This window comes from Bombina bombina, chromosome 1 (genome assembly GCF_027579735.1).
Source record: "Bombina bombina isolate aBomBom1 chromosome 1, aBomBom1.pri, whole genome shotgun sequence".
Lineage (NCBI taxonomy): Eukaryota > Metazoa > Chordata > Amphibia > Anura > Bombinatoridae > Bombina > Bombina bombina.
The window spans coordinates 428885715-428907269 of NC_069499.1; the positions used below are offsets into that span (position 1 = coordinate 428885715).

General features: G+C 32.7%; 1 protein-coding gene across 3 annotated transcripts in view; it reads right to left on the minus strand.

The window, feature by feature from the left end:
- FIGN (fidgetin, microtubule severing factor) overlaps positions 1 to 20704 on the minus strand; it is a 221014-nt gene extending 200310 nt beyond the window's left edge. For all 3 annotated transcript variants that reach the window (XM_053698384.1, XM_053698383.1, XM_053698382.1), the window contains exons 1-2: positions 20427 to 20704; positions 19589 to 19759 (exon numbers count right to left, since the gene is read on the minus strand). In XM_053698384.1, the coding sequence (XP_053554359.1) occupies positions 19589 to 19613 (25 nt within the window). In that variant the 5' untranslated portion in view covers positions 19614 to 19759; positions 20427 to 20704. The remainder of the gene's footprint in view (positions 1 to 19588; positions 19760 to 20426) is intronic.
- Between the last annotated feature and the right edge of the window lie 851 nt (positions 20705 to 21555).

The following is a 21555-nucleotide window of genomic DNA, read 5'->3' on the forward strand; positions in this document are numbered from 1 at the left end:
ATAACACCAAATTTAACACACCTGCTCCCCATTTATACCTGAGACCTTGTAACACTAACAAGTCACATGACAAAGGGGAGGGAAAATGGTTAATTGGGCCCAATTTGGATATTTCCACTTAGGGGTGTACTCACTTTTGTTACCAACAGTTTAGACATTAATGACTGTGTGTTGAGTTATTTTGAGAGGACAGCAAATTTACACTGTTATACAGGCTGTACACTCACTACTTTACATTGTAGCAGAGTGTCATTTCTTCAGTGCTGTCACATGAAAAGATATAATAAAATATTTACAAAAATGTGAGGGGTGTACTCACTTTTGTGAGATACTGTATATATATATATATAAGCTTTAGTATTTTAACTTCTGAGTAACATAACATTTGCGGGTTTCAAAATGTCTCTCTATCCAAGCAATCAACTCTAATGTTTTGCTACAATCTACAGACTTTTTGCTTTGATAAATATTATTTATTAGCACAGCTAATGTGGAATTTCTCCATCAGTGTACTGAAAGTGTAGACACTGTATTATATTTTGAAGAAAGTGATCGCCTGCTGGCTTACTTCCTGAAATCACTTGCAAGCCATTTAATCATTAATGAACCCAGCTTGCTATACAAAGACATCCAGAGAGAATATGCCAACTCTAAGAAGAATAAAGGCACATGAATAACCAACCCTTAGGAATAGTTACTGAACAGATCACTATTATATTATTATTACTCTACTATTATGACTCTTTGGACAAATCACTTGCAAAGCGCTTAATTATCTAATCGGAAGAAATAAATGAGTTTATAGAATAAAGTCCTACTTCTTTTAACAACAATTAAAAAGGTAAAAGTTGGGTCCTTAAAATTCAGAATCAGACCAGCTTCCTCAGTGTGATGCTGCTCCTCCAGAAAAGCTGTTGCTTCTTAGCGCCATAAAAGTAAAAGATTGGACTCTAGAAGCGGGAAACGCAATCACAAAAAAAATGTGCATTTTTATTATTGTATTTAATAAAAGTTATTAAGATTTTAAAGCTCAAAAAGCCATTTGTTTGTGTTTGTGCTCACCACTTCTAGAGTCAATTTTATTTAAAACTAGGCAAAGAGCTCTAAAGTAAGGGTTGACAAATTTATATTAGATTTAATAGCCAGCCAGAATATTGAGGATACAGATACTTATTTATAGGAGCCAAAGAAGAATATTTACATATGAATAAATGTATTTTTTTTTTTTTTTTTTAAAAATCACAAAACGGTGCCAGGAGTAAAATTTGAATAACCATGGCACCAGACCAGTCAAAATTTAATTTTCATTATTCAAATACAGCATGCAATTTTAAACAATTTTCCAATTTACTTCCATTAACAAAATGTGCACAGTATTTTTATATTTACACTTTTTTAGTCACCAGCTCCTACTGAGCATGCATTTTTGATTGGCTGATAGCTGTCACATGATACAGGAAGAGTGGAAATAAAGATAACTTTGAAATTTGTCAAAGACATCGCTACTTCATGTGTGCCATATGGATAACATTGTGCTAACTCCCATGGAGTTGCATAGGAGTCAGCACTGATTGGTTAAAATGCAAGTCTGTCAAAATAACTGAAATAAGGGGGCAGTCTGCATAAGCTTAGAAACAAGGTAACCACAGAGGTAAAAAGTTTATTAATATAACCGTGTTGGTTAGAATGAGGTAGGCTAAGGACAAATATCAAAACACCTGACTTTAAAGGGCCATAATACCCAAATGTTTAAACACTTGAAAGTGATGCAGCATAGCTGTAAAAAGCTGAATAGAAAATATCACTTGAACATCTCTATGTAAAAAAGAAAGATATTTTACCTCAAAAGTTCCTCAGTAGCCACCTCCCATTGTAAAGGATTTCTAAGCAGCATTTTAGTCTGTTTGTCCTGGGACATCTGAAGGGACTAGCATCGTGCACTCTCATATTATTTCACCAATCAGGTAAAGGAAGCTTACTATGAAATCTCATGAGAGTTAAGTGAAATCTCATGAGATCACAGTAAGAGTTCATGACCTCAGCACTGCTGATGCTGATTGGCTGCTGTTCATTTCTTCATTTTTTTTAATTTTTTTACCTGCAGCTGGGAGCAGCTGAGTATAACTTTTTACACAGAACTTACTCTGCTGAGCTGAGGAAATTGTGAGGTAAAATATCTTCCTTTTTTACATAGAGATGCTCAGGTGACATTTTCCTGTCAGCTTTTTACAGTTATACTGCATCAGTTTCAAGTGATTTAGCATATGAGTATTATGTCCCTTTAACTGGCCTGTCAGCAGACTAGCATTACATTTATTTTGATTGGCTGATAAGCATTTGCTCAGTTTCAAACAACTTTAAACTTCATCATCGGATTGGGCGGGAGGGGATGGGTTCCAATGGCCGCACAATATTTTAGCAGGAGGGAGGGATCCACTATATCACAGAGAAAGTATTATGAGAGGGGAGGGAGAGTTGGTCCATACAGAGTGATTGCTTTGAGGCCCTACATAAAATAATGTTATTTTATGAATTAAAAAATCTAAATATATATATAAAACCTAGGTATGGGCAGAAAGGATTAGAGAGCTGTTTGGAAGGGATCAGTGAGGTGGGAGGGTAAGAGGGGATACACTGCAGAAAAGAAAAAAAAATGCCCTAAAGTTTCAAATTAGCAGACTGCCTGCCAATACCTAAGATGATGGTGACCGGTGAGGGTGTGGAAAGAAAGAGAGCTATTTAGGAGGGATCAGGGTGAGGAAGGTTATCTGTACACTACAGCTAAACTTAACTTTACAAGCTACCTGATTAAACCCTTCACTACAGGGAATTTCAGACGTTGGTGCTCAGCTGCAATTAGCGGTGTTCTAATTACCAAAAAGCAATGACAAAGCCATGCATGTATGCTGTTTCTGAAGAAAGGGGATCACAGAAAAGCTTTTACAAAAATTTGTTGTATGAATGCATACATGGTATGTTAATAATTTCAGTGAGATCCCAAAAGTTTGTGAAGAAGTTAACAATTGTTTTAATATATATATATATATAGAGAGAGAGAGAGAGAGAGAGAGAGAGAGAGAGAGAGAGAGAGAGAGAGCGAGAGAGAGAGAGAGAGAGAGAGAGAGAGAGAGGGAGGCAAAAATTGAGTTTAAAATCCTCCACTACACACAAAATATAGAGAAAATAACTAATTGTGTAGTTCATTAACAAATCTAGACAGGCCAGAAGGCTTGTTTTTTCCACAGAAAACCTCTGAATTTCATTGTTTCCAATGCAGCAAATTATTCTGGGTAAGATATGCAAATGAGGATATGCAATTTTAAATGTTGTTGTATTTTGCCCAGAAATCAACTTAAAAAAGATTAAAACAAGACTCTATTTCTGTTTAAATGGAGTGATAACAAAAAATGTTAAAAGTTCTCCGGTCTTTTGGCCAAGTTTTTCTCTGAAATTCCTAGTCCTTAAGGGGTTAATTTAATATCAATATTCACAATAATTGCTTTAATTGGCTTTCCCTGCCCAAATTGACCTAATAATAATTGACACCTGGATGTGTCATATACCATCACACTTATAGTTATGTTCTTGAACGCTAAATATAGCAAGTTGATAGATGAAGAGCAGTAACTTGAAATGCCTGACTTTAGCCTGTTGGATTTGGCAAATCAGTCTCAAGTGGGTGATCTGTGGATAGCTGACTTGTTATACTTGTGTTACCAGATGATTTTCTGATAAAGCCGACTTGAACCAACTATGGATGTGTGAGCTGTTTGTACAGGATGAATTTACAACTGTTTGAGAAAAGCCAACTTGATTTTTCCTCTTTAAGTTGACAATTTCATCATTTACAGGTTTATTTGTATATATGAATTAGCTAGTTTTCTGCTTTTAAACCACAACCTATTAAAATGGGTTGAGTTTGCAGGTAATATAAGAGCTAATTATGTTGTCGCTTTGTGTACACACACATGCTTCCTTATCTTCAATTTGCCTGTAAACCAAAGCTCAATATTTTGAGAGGACAATTTTATTACTAAACTATTACTTAACTATCCTGCACCCCACTGGGGGTGTAATTTATTCTGCTAGCTGTGTTTACTTAGTCTTGTCAATATCCTAGACTCCAGTATAAAAACTTTCATTATAGGTTGGGATACCACAGGCTAAATCAGCAATTTAAATGCTGAAATAAGGGTAAAGGGGATACTTGTAAATAATTCAAAACACCCCAGAAGGTAAAATGAATAACTGGGAACAATTTAAAGGGGAAACAAATTGTGGGTAAACTGTTCCTTTAATTGTAAATTGGTGTCTATAGCAATACTATTGAATATCTACAATTTTAAATATTTTGCGATGTAGCATGTACAGTTTTATGTGTAAAATTAATAAAACTTATATTCCAATTCCTTCAGATATAGATTGCATGTTTTTGTCTTGCCATCTAGGAATGTAATCATTTAACATAAGCAATCTACAGAGCTTTTAAATTCTTTAAGAGACCTTGCTGGTAAATAAAAAAATGTTGATAAGCTTTTTTAATTGAATCCCCAAATATTATTGTAAAATAACACATTTTTGTTTGTAAAAATGTTTGCTTTGCTATTGAAATCTTAAAACTGTCCATTATATTATTTTCTGTTTATTGTTTATTCAATATACTATACTACTGCACACACTATAATATATATATTGGTCATTAGAAGCATTGCCAATATAGATTATTCAGTTTTTATAGTTGGTAATGTTAATGGGTATGCATATTTGTTGACTTCAAAATAAATAAATAAAAAGTTAGAAGAAATGGAAAAATAAGTTAAAAAAAATCACCTTAAAAATGTAATGGACTAAGTTGTCCTTTCATATTCATATATAAGAAATGTAATGTAGCCTGTTTGATTCCATCAACCAAACTGCCTAAGGCTGGAATTTACCCAAGAAATAGTTTTGTTGTTAATTACTTCCCAATCTTAAATTGTCTTACAGTAATGAAGCCACTTGTTGATCACAGTTTCTTTTTCTTCAGTGCCTCATTAAAAGGCACAGTAAACACCTTAAGATTGTTTTTACATAAAATCTTTAGGTGCGAATAGTAAAACAACCTTCCAATATACTTATTTATTTTGTCCCCTTTCCATTTAATTTAGCTTTGAAAATTGTTGGGGGGGGGGAGGTTAATTCTCAGAAAGGGAAATGTACACTGCAACAATGCTGATAATACTGAGGCTTGCCTTGTTATCTGCAGACTTCATCCCGGATTGGCTCCTCCAAATAAGGCAAGCGGCTAGTGGAGTTTGGCTGTTGAAAACCATTTGCAGCAAACAATATGTCAATTTGTTTTAAAAATGCTAAGACCTGGCTGATATATTATATTACAGCATGATAACAGACATATCTGTTATTTTTTACACATGTTGCCATTTATACACAACATATCCATATATATATATATATATATATATATATATATATATATACATATATATATATATACACATACACAGTATATATACACACATCTGAAACCTGTAGCTTTCACCAAATGTGCATTGCATCTTGGTAGGTCACATTTGTATATTATTAAACCTTTCAGAAATAATTTAAAACGGTATTCTGCTAAATACAATATTCTACTAGAGGAGTTTCAGGCTTCCATTTGTCCAACATCCCATTGTCTGCCACAGCTTATATATTATTCGGTTTTCAATATCTTTTTAAAAGAGCCATTAGTTTCAAAAAGCTTGTGGGAAAAAAAAATCTTTACAATAAGAAACTATAAACTATTATTTTTGGATGACATTCTTAGATGTAACTCATTTATTTATTCAATAGCAACTGATTTTGTGCAGAAGATTGCATATAGGCGCTACCGCATACATCATGATTAGATTGTCATAAACAGCTAATGATTAGATTGTCATACAAGGTACCAGTATTGTGTTATGAAGATTTTTTTTCACATTCTTACACACAGCATACAGCCATAAAATTCAGCAACAGAAGATTAAATATAGGCTCAATTCTTTCTGTTCTCTGAAACAATCTTGTAAGCATCTGGGTTTCCAAAGACATAAAAGAATCTAGTTACATTTCTGAGCGCTTTTGATTTTGCCTCTTCATAGTGGAGCCATCCTTGAGTGATGTCAAAAATAGCTTTTGAAAATAAATGGTGAACCTACAAGTGCATTCAGATATATTCTTGTTGGACCTTCCAGTATATTTCCGTTGTGACTTAAAGAGAATGCTTGATTTAAATGTATATCAGGCATCACATTGTGATAGCAATTGCCTGTTAAGTCTATGAAAAAAAAGTCAAGTCTCTCTTAAAAAGTCTACAAATGGAAACTTCACCAAACAAGTGGCAGAGGTTTAACCGTTGCTCTTGGGTTACAAATAAAAAAATAAATGTGTCACTATGAAATATTTTTTGAACCACGTGAATGGCTGAAGGTTGTAAAAATTGATTTGTTTCTGCTCTATTTAAAATTAGCAGACTAATGTTTAAGTCAAATGTTCCAGAGAGTTAAACAATATAAAATATTTTATTATTGAAACTACTTACACACAAAAAAAACTAGATTTAATAAAGTAAAATAAAAGCTTTAAACACTATACAGCATTTTACATTTTTAAATTAAATATCAAGAGTTCAGAAACAGTGAAACTGGCATAATATTTCAGCTTTCTGAATTAATTTGTACTTTTTTAGAAAACATTAGGAAAGTTTAAAAAAATGTTTTTCAAACAATTTCAGATAAAATAAAAACCCAAAGTTTTACTGAATTTTAAGGAGTATAATGTAAATGTTTTGCATCCAGGATCTGATGAGAGATTGTAGTGACCTTTAAACACTGTAAACCTACTTAAAGGGACAGTCATCACCCATGAAAACTTTAACCCATAACTTAGATCAACAACAAAAATGAGCCTGCATCGCATCCCAGCTTCAATAACACTAACGTTAGGTGGCTAATCTTCAATGAACATTTAGTTAACAGAGGCAGATATGGCCGCCAAACTCCTCCCCCTGTTACGTAGGAGGCTTCTTCTCTAAGTCTTCAACCAATGAGAATCAAATCCTCGGCTAGATTCTTTAGCCGCGTTCACAGAGACACTGTTCTATTTCTAATAGCGAGTGTACTACAATTATATAGCGCATGCACATTAGAAATAGAACAGTGTCCCTGTGAACGAGTATTTATTTAAAACAAATCTGCCGCTGATAACTAAATGTTCATTGAAGATTAGCCACCTAACGTTAGTGTTATTGAAGATGGGATGCGGTGCAGGCTCATTTATTTTTATTGATCTAAGGTATGGGATAAAGTTTTCATGGGTGTTGACTGTCCCTATAATATCAATAAATATTTAGAACAGAAAAAATAAAACGAACAAATAGTTCAGAAATGTAATTAGACCAACAACTTATCTAGATGTCATTTTGTTTACTTTTTGTCCAACCACAGCAAATACATGCTTGGAATCAGAATTTTTTTTAAAAGCAGTAATCTATATTTCTCAAGTGGTTCCCAGCAAATATGAATGTCTCTTAATTCACAAGATGTAAGCAACTACTAATATGGCCTGTTGTAATAAAACATGAGTCACTTTGGGCTCAATTTATCAAGCCGTTCGCCTCCTACGACTGCAGGTTCTCAGGATTTATCAAGCAGCGAACCAGGGAGATAAAAAGCTCCTGCCAACGCTTGATTGGCTGTGCGCGGGCAGGGGGCAGCATTACAAGCAAGCAAAAAGAGGCGAGCTTGGGTGGACAGGGGCGAATATGTACACCCATGCTCGCCCTTGCTTGATAAATCTAGCCCTTTAAGTCAACTACTCAGTCAATGCAAAATGGTTGCAAAGTTACTTGTAACAAATTAGTAATACTGGCAGATTAAGTTGACTTTGTAAGTAAAGAAGCTGACTTGCTAGCACAAGTAAACTGACTTGTGAAATATTTTTAAGAGACAGTAAACTCACACTGGGATTACAAGACATTTATGTTGCGTTGCTACAGAATAACATACCAGCCAAGCCTAAAACATTTTTTTAAAACAATTACCAAACTTCATCCAGCTCTTGCCTAATTTTGAGAAGCCAATCTGAGACAACAAGCCACAATCATAACTTTAATATATAATGTACTGTTTTGCAGTTATTGTCAGTAACAGCCAATTAGGGAGAGATATGTAGCAGATTTAGCCTGGAAAAGTCAGCAGGGTGCATTTCAAGTTCTGAAAATAAGACAATCTAATTTTTTAAATATTTACAAAAGATAAATTAAATGAAAGAGACTGATGCAATCTGGGGCTATGATCCATATAAAATTGAAGTACAAGATTTTCTTAGAAATTCTAGGAATTTTAACAATAAAAGATAGAGAATTTCAATTGAATTAAAGTATAATGCATCTTGCTAAATGTACTTATTTCAGTGGATAATTAGGCAAAGCAGAAAGTTCACAATGGGCTCGATTTATCAAGCCCTTCACCTTCCTATGACTGCAGGTACGCACAAGAGACCCTGCAGTCAGGATTTATCGTGACCGCTGCTTCCCTACCCTGTTCTCCACCTCATAGGTGCAGAATTTCAATCTACCTGGTCTCGTCCGATGGGGAGATTGACAGCTCCTGTCCGAGCATAATTAGCTGTGTGTGGGCAGGGGCGGGGTTGCACGCAACACAGAGGAGCGCTTGTGTGCAATGTTAAATTCGGGCAGCGGATTGCTGCCTGCCAGAGGAAAGGTTGGGTGGACAAGGGCGAATATGTATGACCCAGTCCGCCCATGAATGATAAATGCAGCCCTTAAAAAAAACAAAGTATCACAACTCTTGTTATGAATGACCAATAGTTGGCTGACGCATACGTTGTATTCATTTCAGCAACTGTCAGTCAACTTGGATTACAGGGATATGAAATGATTGTTTTGTTTTTTCTTTGATTCAGCTAGAAGTGGGCATTTCAAAATGTATTTTAGTTTTTTTCTCATATTCCTGTCATCAGTAACTAAAATGTCAGAATTGTAAAGGCATGTCCCTCTCCACCAGTGAAGCAAAGGCAGCTGTCATCATTGGCCGGTGAAGCTGCAGAATCTGTTGGCGCTCTACAAATAACCGATAATAATAATAATGTGTAAGAAATATGCTTGTACATTAATTTTGTTACAAATGTAAATTCGTAACAAAAACAAGGATATTAAAGTGATTGTAAACGTATTTAATACACAGTACATAAAATCAATCATAAAAACAGGGGTAACTTTAAGTCATTAAAATGTTTAAGGATGCTTCCTTTGTAAAATATTTACCAATTTGAGATGGTAAACATCACGCCATTTCTCCTCCCGCATCTAATACTTTACTTAGCAGATCGATGACGAATCCAACTTCATCCAATTGTTGTGTGCCCCACTTGGCATCCAGCTAAGCAATGTTTACAATCACTTTAATTTTGTTTCAACTAAATAAATATTTGAATTAATGCACTATATAAATTTAAAGAAAACGAACAAATACAGACAAAATTTGTCAGTATTCATTCCTTTCCTTTAAATTACTTTAAGGGGTTAAATACTTACCTCCAGCATGCTGGAGAGCCGCACTAATTCTGACACCTCTGCACAGAGACCCAAGCCATGATGTGTTATAGGACAAGGTCCGGAGCTCTGTGAAGAAGGAATGGGATAAGGGCAGCTACAGGTGAACTTTTTCACCTGTAGCAAAGGAACATTTACATTTGTTTAATGAAAATGAATGTAATTGTTCCACGATATTCAGTATTCTTTTAGTTTAAAACAAAGTGAATACTCAATAGTGCAGCAGATGAATATTCGGAAAACTAATTTTTCCCAATATACCTTCCGAAAGATTAGAACGAACCATAATTTTTTACTGCTCCACAAGTCTGGGACAAAAAAACAACCAATACTGCATTATTAGTTTCAATTCAGATTTAAACAGCTTTAGCTTAAACTTTTCTTGGAAAACTATTTTTTGACATGTGTAAATTATGTTCTTACGTATGCATGGTCTGTTAGTGGTGCATGTGACGGAATTTGAGACAAGATGCCCTAGAAGTGTGTAAAGTTTTTCTAATGAAATAATTACACACAAAAACATGTTTTTGCACAATAAGAGATGTCAACAGCAACCACAAAAATCATATAATTACAAAGCAATTTAGAGTTATTAAAATTCTGTAAAAATATTGCTTGCATTGATATTGATATTACACAATATATTATATTATGCCAGAAAATAATACTGCATATTTATTTTAAGTCTTTTATAGCTATAATTGATTTAACCATAAACTTAAAGGGACACTTTTGTGCTTCAGATAGAGCATGCAATTTGAAGCAACTTTCTCATTTACTCCTATTATCACATTTCCTTCATTCTCTTGCTATCTTTATTTGAAAAAGAAGGCATCTAAGCTAAGGAGCCAGCCAATTTTTGGTTCAGTACACTGGACTTGTTTATTGGTGGGTGAATTTACAAACCAATTAGCAAGAACAACCCAGGTTGTTCACCAAAAATGGGCCGGCTCCTAAACTTACATTCTTGCTTTTCAAATAAAGATACCAAGAGAATAAAGAAAATTTAATAATAGGAGTAAATTAGAAAGTTGCTTAAAACTGCATGCTCTATCTGAATCATGAAAGAAAAAAGTTGGGTTCAGAATCCCTTTAAAGTGGTCTTTAATTACATTTCTAATTTGAAAAACAAACACTGTTGTTGATGTAAATTCTTAAACAGTAACAAACAGTAACATATTAGATAACTGACGTTAAAGAAACTAATCTATATTTACTTTACATTTCCAAGATTATATCAGTTTTTAACGTTTGCTCAGTTAGAGAAGAGACATTAAAATATTTGTCTCAGTAAAAAGTATATATGACTGGATATCTGGAAACAGGAGTTAGACATAATATTATGGTAGATATATGTTTAAGAATATATGTTAAGTTGAGTTAAATGCAGAGTTCCTTTTTGGATCTTTTTGTCACTATGTAGAAGCTGACCAATTATTAAACCCTACATTGTATTCAAATTGTTCTAATAATGAAAAAAGTTGGTTGAATCGTTTGAGAATGCTATGACTTATTTTATGTATGTGAGACGAACTAATAAACACCTTCCTTAGCAATAATTTAGCTTTCTAAAGCACAGTGGAAGTTTTAATACTTGTTTTTGCTTGTTTGTTTTGTTGTTTATTTTTCTTTCATAAGGTGGAGGGGAGTCCACAAGCCATTAATCCTGTGAAACAACTCCTGGCCACTAGAAGGGAAGAAGTTGAATCCCAGGAGTAATGGCTTGTGGACTCTTACCACCATAAAATGAATATGATTTATCAGGTAAGCATATTTTTTTTAATATTTTCTTATTCTTAAGTGGACATAAAAGAGCAAGAATACAATGTTCATATCTGCTAGAGGGCTATATTATTGCACTATTGTGCAAATAGGTTAATAACATAGTTAAGACAGCTCCAGAAAAGCAAAGCACTGCCGGTCTTTAGACGAACATGATAAGTGAACCAATAAAGAGTGGCATATGTCTGTAGCCGGTAGCCACTGGCAGTGTTTAGCTCTGGACCGGAAGGGCATTGCCAGTTTACAGCTATCTTTAATTATGTGTTTAACATCTTTTTACAGGTTAAACACAGATATCTACAAACAATAGTGTAAGAATAAAATGTTCTTGCACATTATAGAATTATATGATTGCCCTTGTATGGTTGGCATCACAGTTTATAGGATCAAGTGTCAAATAATAAACTTTTAAAATGCAATTGCTCCTTCATCAAACTAACATTATCAAAATTCAAATGTAAAGGAAATACAAATATGCTCAATCAAAAAATAAATAAATATAAATCACAGGATACAAATTGTATTTGCTAAAAGGTAAAAATAACACAGCCATTCTGATACTATGTAACTCCATTTTTGACTGAAAATGTACACAACATGCAAAAATGACACCTGTGTTAAAGGGACAGTTTACTCAAAAAAAATCTCCCCTTAACAGTATACTGTCCATTTAACTACTAGCTATGGCTTCTTTGTGATAGTGACTTTAGACAGATTTAATTTATTAAATTTGATTTGAAGATAAACACAAATGTATTGGTGTCATCAGCTCATACACACTGTGCAATGCAATGCTTTATAATGTATTTAATACATACAGTCAGCAAATACTGTAAGTCCATATTCATTTTAAATACATAAATAAAAGCCTAATGTTTTATGTGGTAATAGTAAATTTTATTTGCATATTCAAGGAAAATAATAATAATAAATACTTAAGTATTATTTCAATTATTTTTGTGTACTTAGTATCATAAAAAGTGGGTTAAGAAAAATCAAGGTTATCCTTTTAAATCCTTTATCTCATTATTTTTTAATTGTCGCAAGAGAATCTTACTTTTTTTTTATAACTTGCCCTTATTAATCTATTTGCAAGAACTCCAGCTATATTCATAGTAACCAGTTTTAAAAATTCAGAATTAACAGTATTATGACAGTAAAATCTGGAGCTTGCAATTCATATTTTTTATTTGTAAAAGTAAGGAAAACAATGGAGTTTATTAAACTAGAGATACATATAGAAAAGTCTTTAGTTAGCAACAGTTGCCCATGAATGTAAACTGACAAACTAAAAATATAGATATTTACACTACAGGCAGTAAAAAATAACATTTTACACAAAATATTGAGAACTAATAAACAAAAATGTACTGGGTAAAATGTTACTATTTATTTTCCCGCTCTCCCTCATAGCAAACCAACCACAATACCTTATGTAGTTGGCCAAAAAGGGAACTGGCATGTGAAAGAAAAATCTCAGGATGTTTTATACACAAATAATTGTTTAAATGTTGTGTTTGATTTTCAGCACATGATGAATCAATGTGTAGTTCCTGAGATGTGTTGTTTTGGACACCCAGCTTGTATCCATAAGCATTAGCACACCAAGTCTTTCCCACAAGATGCAATGACATCTGGCATGAAGGAACAACAGATGAAAATTAGACCACTTAGATTGTTGAACTTATAGACAAAGTCAAACTTATATATACATTTTTCAATGCATTAGTAATAATGAATGGGGCAAATGAAGGATTGGTTTTTTAACAGGAGTATGTGTTCATGTGTATGTGCGTGTAACATGCAATATAACTTGTCATTTTGAAATATACTGTATCCTTAATATTAAAGTGTCAAACAAGCTATTACCACCATACACACACTCAAACAGAAACATACACATGCATAAATATACATATATATATATATATATATATACAGACATGGACACATATACGCACTTTTATATTAAAATAAATCCATAAGTCTCAGGGAACTTATATGTTTAGTAATATAAGCCTAGCTTATTATTTTTTGTAACTGTTGATATAATACTGTGCATAAAGGAATGACTGGAGAATATTTTAGCTGTAAAATACTCTCAAATCATGCTCGGATGGGGTTAAACGAAGTCACTCAAGATCTTCAGCATTTAAGTGACATCATTTAACCTCTTTACCACAAACAGGTACTCTGCAAAATATTTTCCTTATAAAATATTCACAGACCCAGTTTCATTGCAGTCACAGCACAGAATGAGGAAAGCCGTATACCCTATTCTATTTATTTTGAGGGAAATCTAAACATTCATAGAAACACAATATATATATATATATATATATATATATATATATATATATATATATATATATATATATATATATATATATATATATAAGCAATCCCTCACTGAGTTTCAACATTTAGTTTTAATTCAAATTGGCAGAAACAGTAAAAGGATGAAAATTCCTACATGTTATGAATCTAAATAAAGCAGACTCAATGTAAAATCTTTGGAACAAATAGATTTTGTTACTGAACACGCAAACTCTTGTTGAATATTTCTTGAATACAAAAAGTTAAGTGATATTATAAACTATAGCTAATGGTTTATTGTCATTATATAGTTCCATGGGTGAGCTAAACACGCTGTCGGTAAATATTGCTACTAGCCAACTACTATTATGTGATAAATTCAACGCTTTGGAAGATTTCATTCATAGATTGCAATGTCAAAAAAGAATCCCCTTTTGTTCCAACAAAACAAAAACAATGAATTAGAAGCAGTTTGTATCTCGCTGTGAACTCACTGCTGTTAGAGATCTGAATAACCAAGTCTCTGCTAAGAGCCAAGATGAACATTTTCATACTGAAGTAATTACAGCACATTTTCGTATTAGCGTCTCCTAATTGCAGGAAATTAGACTCATGCTCTATTAGCACAGACATTTCTTATAAAAGAAGATTGTGCCAAATAGTTTTGCAATGATACAACAAAACATAAAGGAATATTTTCTTAATGTAATAATTGTATTTGTAAGGAAAAGCTAGGACATATTAAAAAAATACTAAGAAAATGTTCAAAGTAATAGTGCACTAATTATTTTAAACTGCGAATGAATAATTGATAGTCCTTAGTTTGATACATATTCTGTGGAGCTAATGACAGTTCAAAATCTAGTGCATTGCAATATTAAGTGGTATTTAAACAGTACACCCCTGCTGACATTAAATAAGTTAAATATTCATCATTTAAATAATATACACATATGGAATACATTTATAAAAAGAAAGCAGTGTCCTCATATTACAATGTTCCATGTATTTTTATCATTTTATGTGAAAAGCAAAGATAAATGAATCATTTGTTTAAAATAAGAAATGTATTTTAGAAAAACAATCACAAATTCGATATCAACAGAAATTGTAGTTAGGGTAAAGTAATGTAACTGATTTGCAATAAGGCTAAAGACAAACAAAATACTGTAAAGGCTTATCAATAATATGCTGAAATTCATTACTGATATCCACAGTAATGAAAAATGCATCCAAAATGTTAAGGTAAAAATGCTGACATGTGTTTAACAAATTTTCTCAGTTTAAGCTAGTAATGTAGCATTGATGAGTCTTCTGTAATATGTGCTCCATAATTTTATTTTCCCGGCAGTATTTGCAATGTGGTTTCTTATAACTGTATTCATTTTTATGATATTCTTGGAAGACACCTATTATTGTCTCGTACTGTTGAATTTGTATTTTGACATTTGTCTTCTGCAACATTTTTAATTCAATTCATTCTATATATCGTCCATATATATATGCACACACACACACATATATATGTATATCTTTATTGATGCAATAAATTGATTATTGTTCTGCTATGTTGCTGTCTATATGATCACTCCTTAATTTGCTGTTTAGTGTTGTATAAAGCCATTTACCTTACTAAATTCTAAGCACACAGGATTGTCATTATTCCCTCAAGTCATAAAAATCACCAGCATTGCCAGGTCTATTTATTTGCTCTGTGTAAAAGGGATATTTTGACGCCTAGCGTTAGCTTTTAGCTATATTTAATCATAGTATATAGCAATAATAACATCTTTTCTAAGTGTTAAGTCAATACCGGCATTACTTATGCTGAAATGAATTGTAGTATCTTGCAAAGCTTTCTCTAGGTGCTGCGTGTGAAAGATTTTTCTACACAATAAGACTCATTATTTCTTGTACTTCAAAAATTCACTGTTTCTCAATTTAACTGTTCTCGCACATCCATTTCTCAGAGTTTTGCAACCATGACTCGCAGTAAAAATGTGAGGATTAATCATTCATTCATCTACCAATAATGAGAAGCATATTATACCTTAATGCCTTTCAGAAGTGTTTGAGAGAAGATGCCCCCCTCAAAATCAATAAATAATGACATAAGCCTAGTAATTTATCAATTGCCTAATGTTAATACAACTTTTTAACCTTTTCAGTACCAGGGAGGCCTCTTAAATAATTGGGGCCTTTGCAATGAAAAGTTTGTTTTTCTTAACCCTCTTTGTGTTAATAACTACAAGGCTGGAAATAAAAAAAAAACATAACTATATCTGTTATTGGACTTTATTCTTTGAAAATGATTGTCAGAAATAAGTAATGTTTCTCTTTAACAAAATAAAGCGTAAGTTTTTATCATTATGACTCTTTCTGGACATGTTGATTAGCTGATTAATTGTTGATTAGGAATGCGGCAAGATCAATCATTTTCTCCAGCTCTGTGTGAATGCAGGGCACTAATTGAATCTGACAGTCCAGATTTTTTTCTTCCACTAAATTTAAAACACAAACACATGCAGGTCTCTAGCAAAGGCTGTGGTCAAAATGAGTTCACCAGTCACTGCAATTTCAAAAGGCAGGAATAATTCTGACTTATCCGAATGAAGCAGAAACAATGAGTAAACTTTATTAGTTGAACAAATTTAAAAACAAATGGAAATTATAAAATATTATATCAATTATCAAATCAAACATACAATAATAAAAAAAAATTTATTTTAGTCTGTTTCAGAATCTATTTACCCATCAGGGTATATGTCCTAAAGATTTTGCTTTTGTTATTTCTTTGTTTGTAGTTTTATTTAGCAAAACATATATAGTATTTTACACAGCTCAAAAATGAAAACAGGGAGCATTAAGACATTGTACATTAAGAACATACAGAAATGGCTTTTTATTATTTTTTGTTTGTTATCTTTCATGTAATTATTATTTTTTTTTTATTAAAAATATATTTAACATACAAGAAGATTCCATAACTCACTTGCTGACAGAATAAGCTCTGTGTGGGAGTCATAGATCCCTTCACACCAAAGAAAACATGAGGCCTTATAACAAACAAGCAAAAAAAAAATATAACACTAGAACAGAATAGAATAAAATAACATTGTTTACACTTTTATTTAAAAAAAATTAAAAAAAAGAATAACTTTAGAATGGTCCATAAAAGGGGCTGACAATGCATTTCCCCATGAGAAATCTTCTAACAATGACTGAATACAATTAAAACATCAGGGGGTCATTTATCTAGGGCAAAGGACATAGTCACGCAAACCTGACGCAACTAATACATTTTTTTATTTTTGTTTGCAAACTGCATCCATTTGCAAGAAATTTGCAGGGAAAAAAAGCCAAATTCTGTACACAAAAAGCTGCACATAGCCAATCAAAACACAGGGGAAAAAACCCCCACAGGATTGTACAACCAAAACAAAGTGAAAAAAAAAATGTGGTTTTAATTTATGTTGCTGCTTTCTCCTTGATAAACAGTTCTTAAATCATCTTTTCACAAGTAGCATTGATAGCTCAATACATAATGAAATCAACCATTGAAATATGTTTTTGTTACAGATTGTATGCGTAGAAGTAAAAAAATAATATATATATATATATATATATATATATATAGAGAGAGAGAGAGAGAGAGAGAGAGAGAGAGAGAGAGAGAGAGTGTGAGAGAGAGAGAGAGAGATGTAGATTGATAAATAGATAGATAGTTAAAGATCACCTAATAAATTAAAGTTACTTGCAATGTCCGACCTTCAAAAGTTATGTGTCCATCATCCATAAAACATTTTCCTTTACCGTTTACTTTAGAAATACACACATGGAGTATTAAGTAAATCATTGCATAAATCATGACACACATGTAAACAAACAATGAAACTTGCTCACTTCATAGGCACAAAACAACAAACTTACAAACCTATCATATATATATATATATATATATATATATATATATATATATATATATATATATATATATATATATATATATATATATATATATATATATATATATATATGATATTACACTTCAAAAATCAAAACATCTAACTTTTGCTTGGGTAGTAAAGTTATTCAAAGTATGTTTTTGGTGTATACTTTTTGGGGGTTTTCTTTACTTGTTTTTATAAATTTAGGATTAAAAACATCAAAGCTGTGTCCACATAGGAGCCAAGTTTTAGAGGATCAATGTGACAAGTCGCAGCTTGATAGATGTTTCTCTTGATAAACGACTTGTTCAAAAGAGACATTGTAGCTTTCATTTCCTGACCACAACACACTTTTAATTTGCAACAGCAGAGTTGTAGTGAGTGAGTCAGTCTCCCTTTCCCAGCTTTTCACTTCAAACCAAAATACCAGAAATGCAGTGAATTTACAAGGAATTAATTAGTACTAGGGTTGTTTATATATATACATATTTAATTTATATTAACGCCTTATATGCTTTGATTTTTTAAAATAATATTATTAATCTACTACTACTAATAATAAAAATAATAATACATTCCAAATGCACATAATGCATTTTAGCAATTACAAATGTGTTATTGTTCTAAAAGCATTTATTATATACAAATATATTATTATAATCATTATTATAGTATTATTATTATTATAATAATAATTTATTTTTTATTTGTTTCCTTTCTAGTTACCTGTTTCCCTGTTTCCCACTTTTGAACTAATTCAGTTTTAGCTCATTTTTCACAGTCCCCTCCATAATTTCAATTTTCTAAATGCAATACCCTCTTCATCACCAACAGAAGCCCAATCTGCTCTGAATATATATTACAGCTTTAAGATCACAGAGGGAAATCTCCCATCTGGCAATAACATTCGCTTCAACAGCTCCGGGAAAAAGGTTTTTGGTGTCCAGAAAACATTTCCCAGTGCAGATTATGTGCATCTAAAATAAACATTCTCTTTAATTGATCTCTTCAAGTCAACAAGTTCCAGATTCAAAACGTAATCAAACTGGTTTCATAATATGTATGTTTTTGCATCCTTCTATGAATTAAACTAAAATGTCAATATTTAAAAGCACATTGCAAAACTGCTTAATTTTACATGATCTCATTTAGATTTCTTTCGCAAATCACACTGCAAAAAAATAAAAAGGAATTTACCAAGTTCAAGTCCTTTGAGATTTCTTAATCTCCCTAAATATTTTGCCTTTTTATCCTGCATCTTTTCACAAAATATTATTATTTTTAAATAGGAAAAAGAAAAAAAAAATACTTAGACTTATGTGACCTTTACTACACAGAGGTGGAAATATAGAGTGAGAAAAAGAGAAAGGTTACAAAAATGTCAGGTGCTATATTCTTCTAACATCAATTAAAAAAGTATAAAAAAAATTCACATCAAAAGCAACAACATTTCAGAAAATAACCTTTGCTCTCTTATCATTAGGCAATCGATCACAAAAGCTGCCTTGGTATATATACAGAATTCTGCCAATTATACAAACTGTTGTAATGGAATAATAAAGGGATAAAAAAACAAACCAGTCTTTTGCATGTGAGCACAGTTCTGCAGACGCACATGTCTAAACATATTGCATAATTCTCCTTACTATTGACATGAAGTTTGATATATTTTTATGCTGCAAACTTATGCAAACTAAAGTTTGATATATATGTATATATATATATATATATATATATATATATATATATAATTCTTAATGTGTCCAAACACTAAAGTCTTAGCAAGTGTCATACTATTCTGACAGTAAATACAAAATAAAAAAAAATGTATACTGATCATATGCAGTTAATTCATGCAAAATCCTAGTCTTTGTTTTTAAGTTAAAAAAAAAAAACTGTCATTAAAATATTAATCAGAGAAGAAGAGCAAATTCCAAAACTCACATACCATAAACACTGGTACTGCTGATCATTTCTTGCTGGCAGCACAAAAAGCGGAATTGGATTTTTTCACAAGCTGGAATTCCAAAGGTTGCTTTTCATTAAAGCCACTTTTCCTCTCAGCTATCAAATGTCACTGCCTTGAAACGTGGGCCCTTTCGTCAGGTATTCATTTAACCTACATGCATATAATTAAGGGGGAAAGCAACATCAACAGAAAGATCTCAGATCACAAGAGAAGAAAAGAGGGGGGGGGAGGCACATGACCAGAAATGCAAGTCTATGTCAATTTCACTCCCATTGAAACTAACAAGAGCTCCAGGGAGGATAGTAATGGGATCAGTAGATTAAATTATACATCTTTCTCCCCTGATCCAAGACAACAATACGCCCACCACCCTGTACCCATTCCAACACAATGCTTTGCTTTGATTTTGCTGCAAAGTGATCCAATGTAGTTTGAGATTTCAGATTCTAAATGCAACACATTTAACTTTCTATGCAAATATCCCCTGTATTATTTTGGTGCATTTAAAGTTAGTTGCACTAAAGTCTCTCCTCAATCTACTTTGTACTTTTAAATACCCTAATATAAACCTGATTAAAAAGGAGAAAAAAGCTGATCTAACTCATTATCAGATGTATTGTACAATCGGCAAAAACAGAAACAGCACTGCAATGGCACGTGTATATAAATAGGGAATCATACAACATATAGTTTGCATGCATTGCATAATATAATATTTACTGTTTAGTTAATTTTGCAAGTTACATAATTCACATTAAAAATCACAACTGCTGCATATTGAATTGCTTTGATTAAAAGAGGAATCATGATCACTTACCTGCAAGTATGACACAAGGAGCAGATAGGTTACAGTAGCATCAATCTCATATGCTTGCTGATGAATGAGAAATCTCTTCAAACAGTTCAGAAAGAGATACTTATTCTTGCAAAAAAAAAAGGGGGGCATTTAATTTTATTTCCCAGTCCACACACACACAAAAAACTAAAAACAGTCGAGTAAAGGATCAAAATAAATAATTATAATAAATGATAAGAGAAGTCTTAAGTTTTAAATTGTTTTTCCTGTATAAACCCTCACCAGGGTCGCAATCTTGTTTTCCTTGTACACGGGGGTTGGACTGCTGGAAGGATCAGACTGGAGCCTGATCAATGTGCTGTGGTCACTCCCCTCCTAGTGCCCCTCTCCCCAGCTGGGGGCATGCACGCTGGAGGAGGATGCAGTCTACAAGCACTTCCTCTGCTCTGCTCAGCCACAGGCAGAATACAATGACAGAATGCATATAAACGAAATGTAACAATTTAGAGGCACCTCTAGTCACAGACATTGCATTGTGCTTGGAGAGCTAAAATCCCAATTTCTCATTGTGATGTCCATTTACTGCGAGAGAAAGAGAGAGGGAGCTGCTGAATCCAGATATACAGGAGGCAGGCAAGCGTGCCTGCAACATACAGCAGGGGGTGTTTACAGCACGATTGATTGATAGCTTCACACTCACACAGAGGGATTTTCTAACATGAGACCAGTAACAGGCTATGCAGGGTACTTGCCTTGCCAATGATTTACTGCAGTGGATGTTTAATGCTGCCACCTATTCATTTACACCAACGTATCACTGAATAATTAGACAGCTTTGATACATCGGTTATCTTGTCAGTTATGAAACGTGTTATGATGTCAAATCATCACAATGTTTTAAAGGTATCTTTGAATAGGCGGTCCCATGCTGACATAATGAACCATAAACAGCAGCTGGAAAGCAGGCAGCTATTGTGAGCATGCTCAGTAGGAACCAGAGCCAAATTTAAATTGCCTGCTGTTTTTTAAGAAAATGACTACGAAAATAAAAGTGGGATAGACTTGGGTGTGCAATTATTAGAGTTAAAATGGTAAAACCTGAGTTTATCTTTCTAAATTATTTTCTTTGCTATACATCATTTTACTGTAA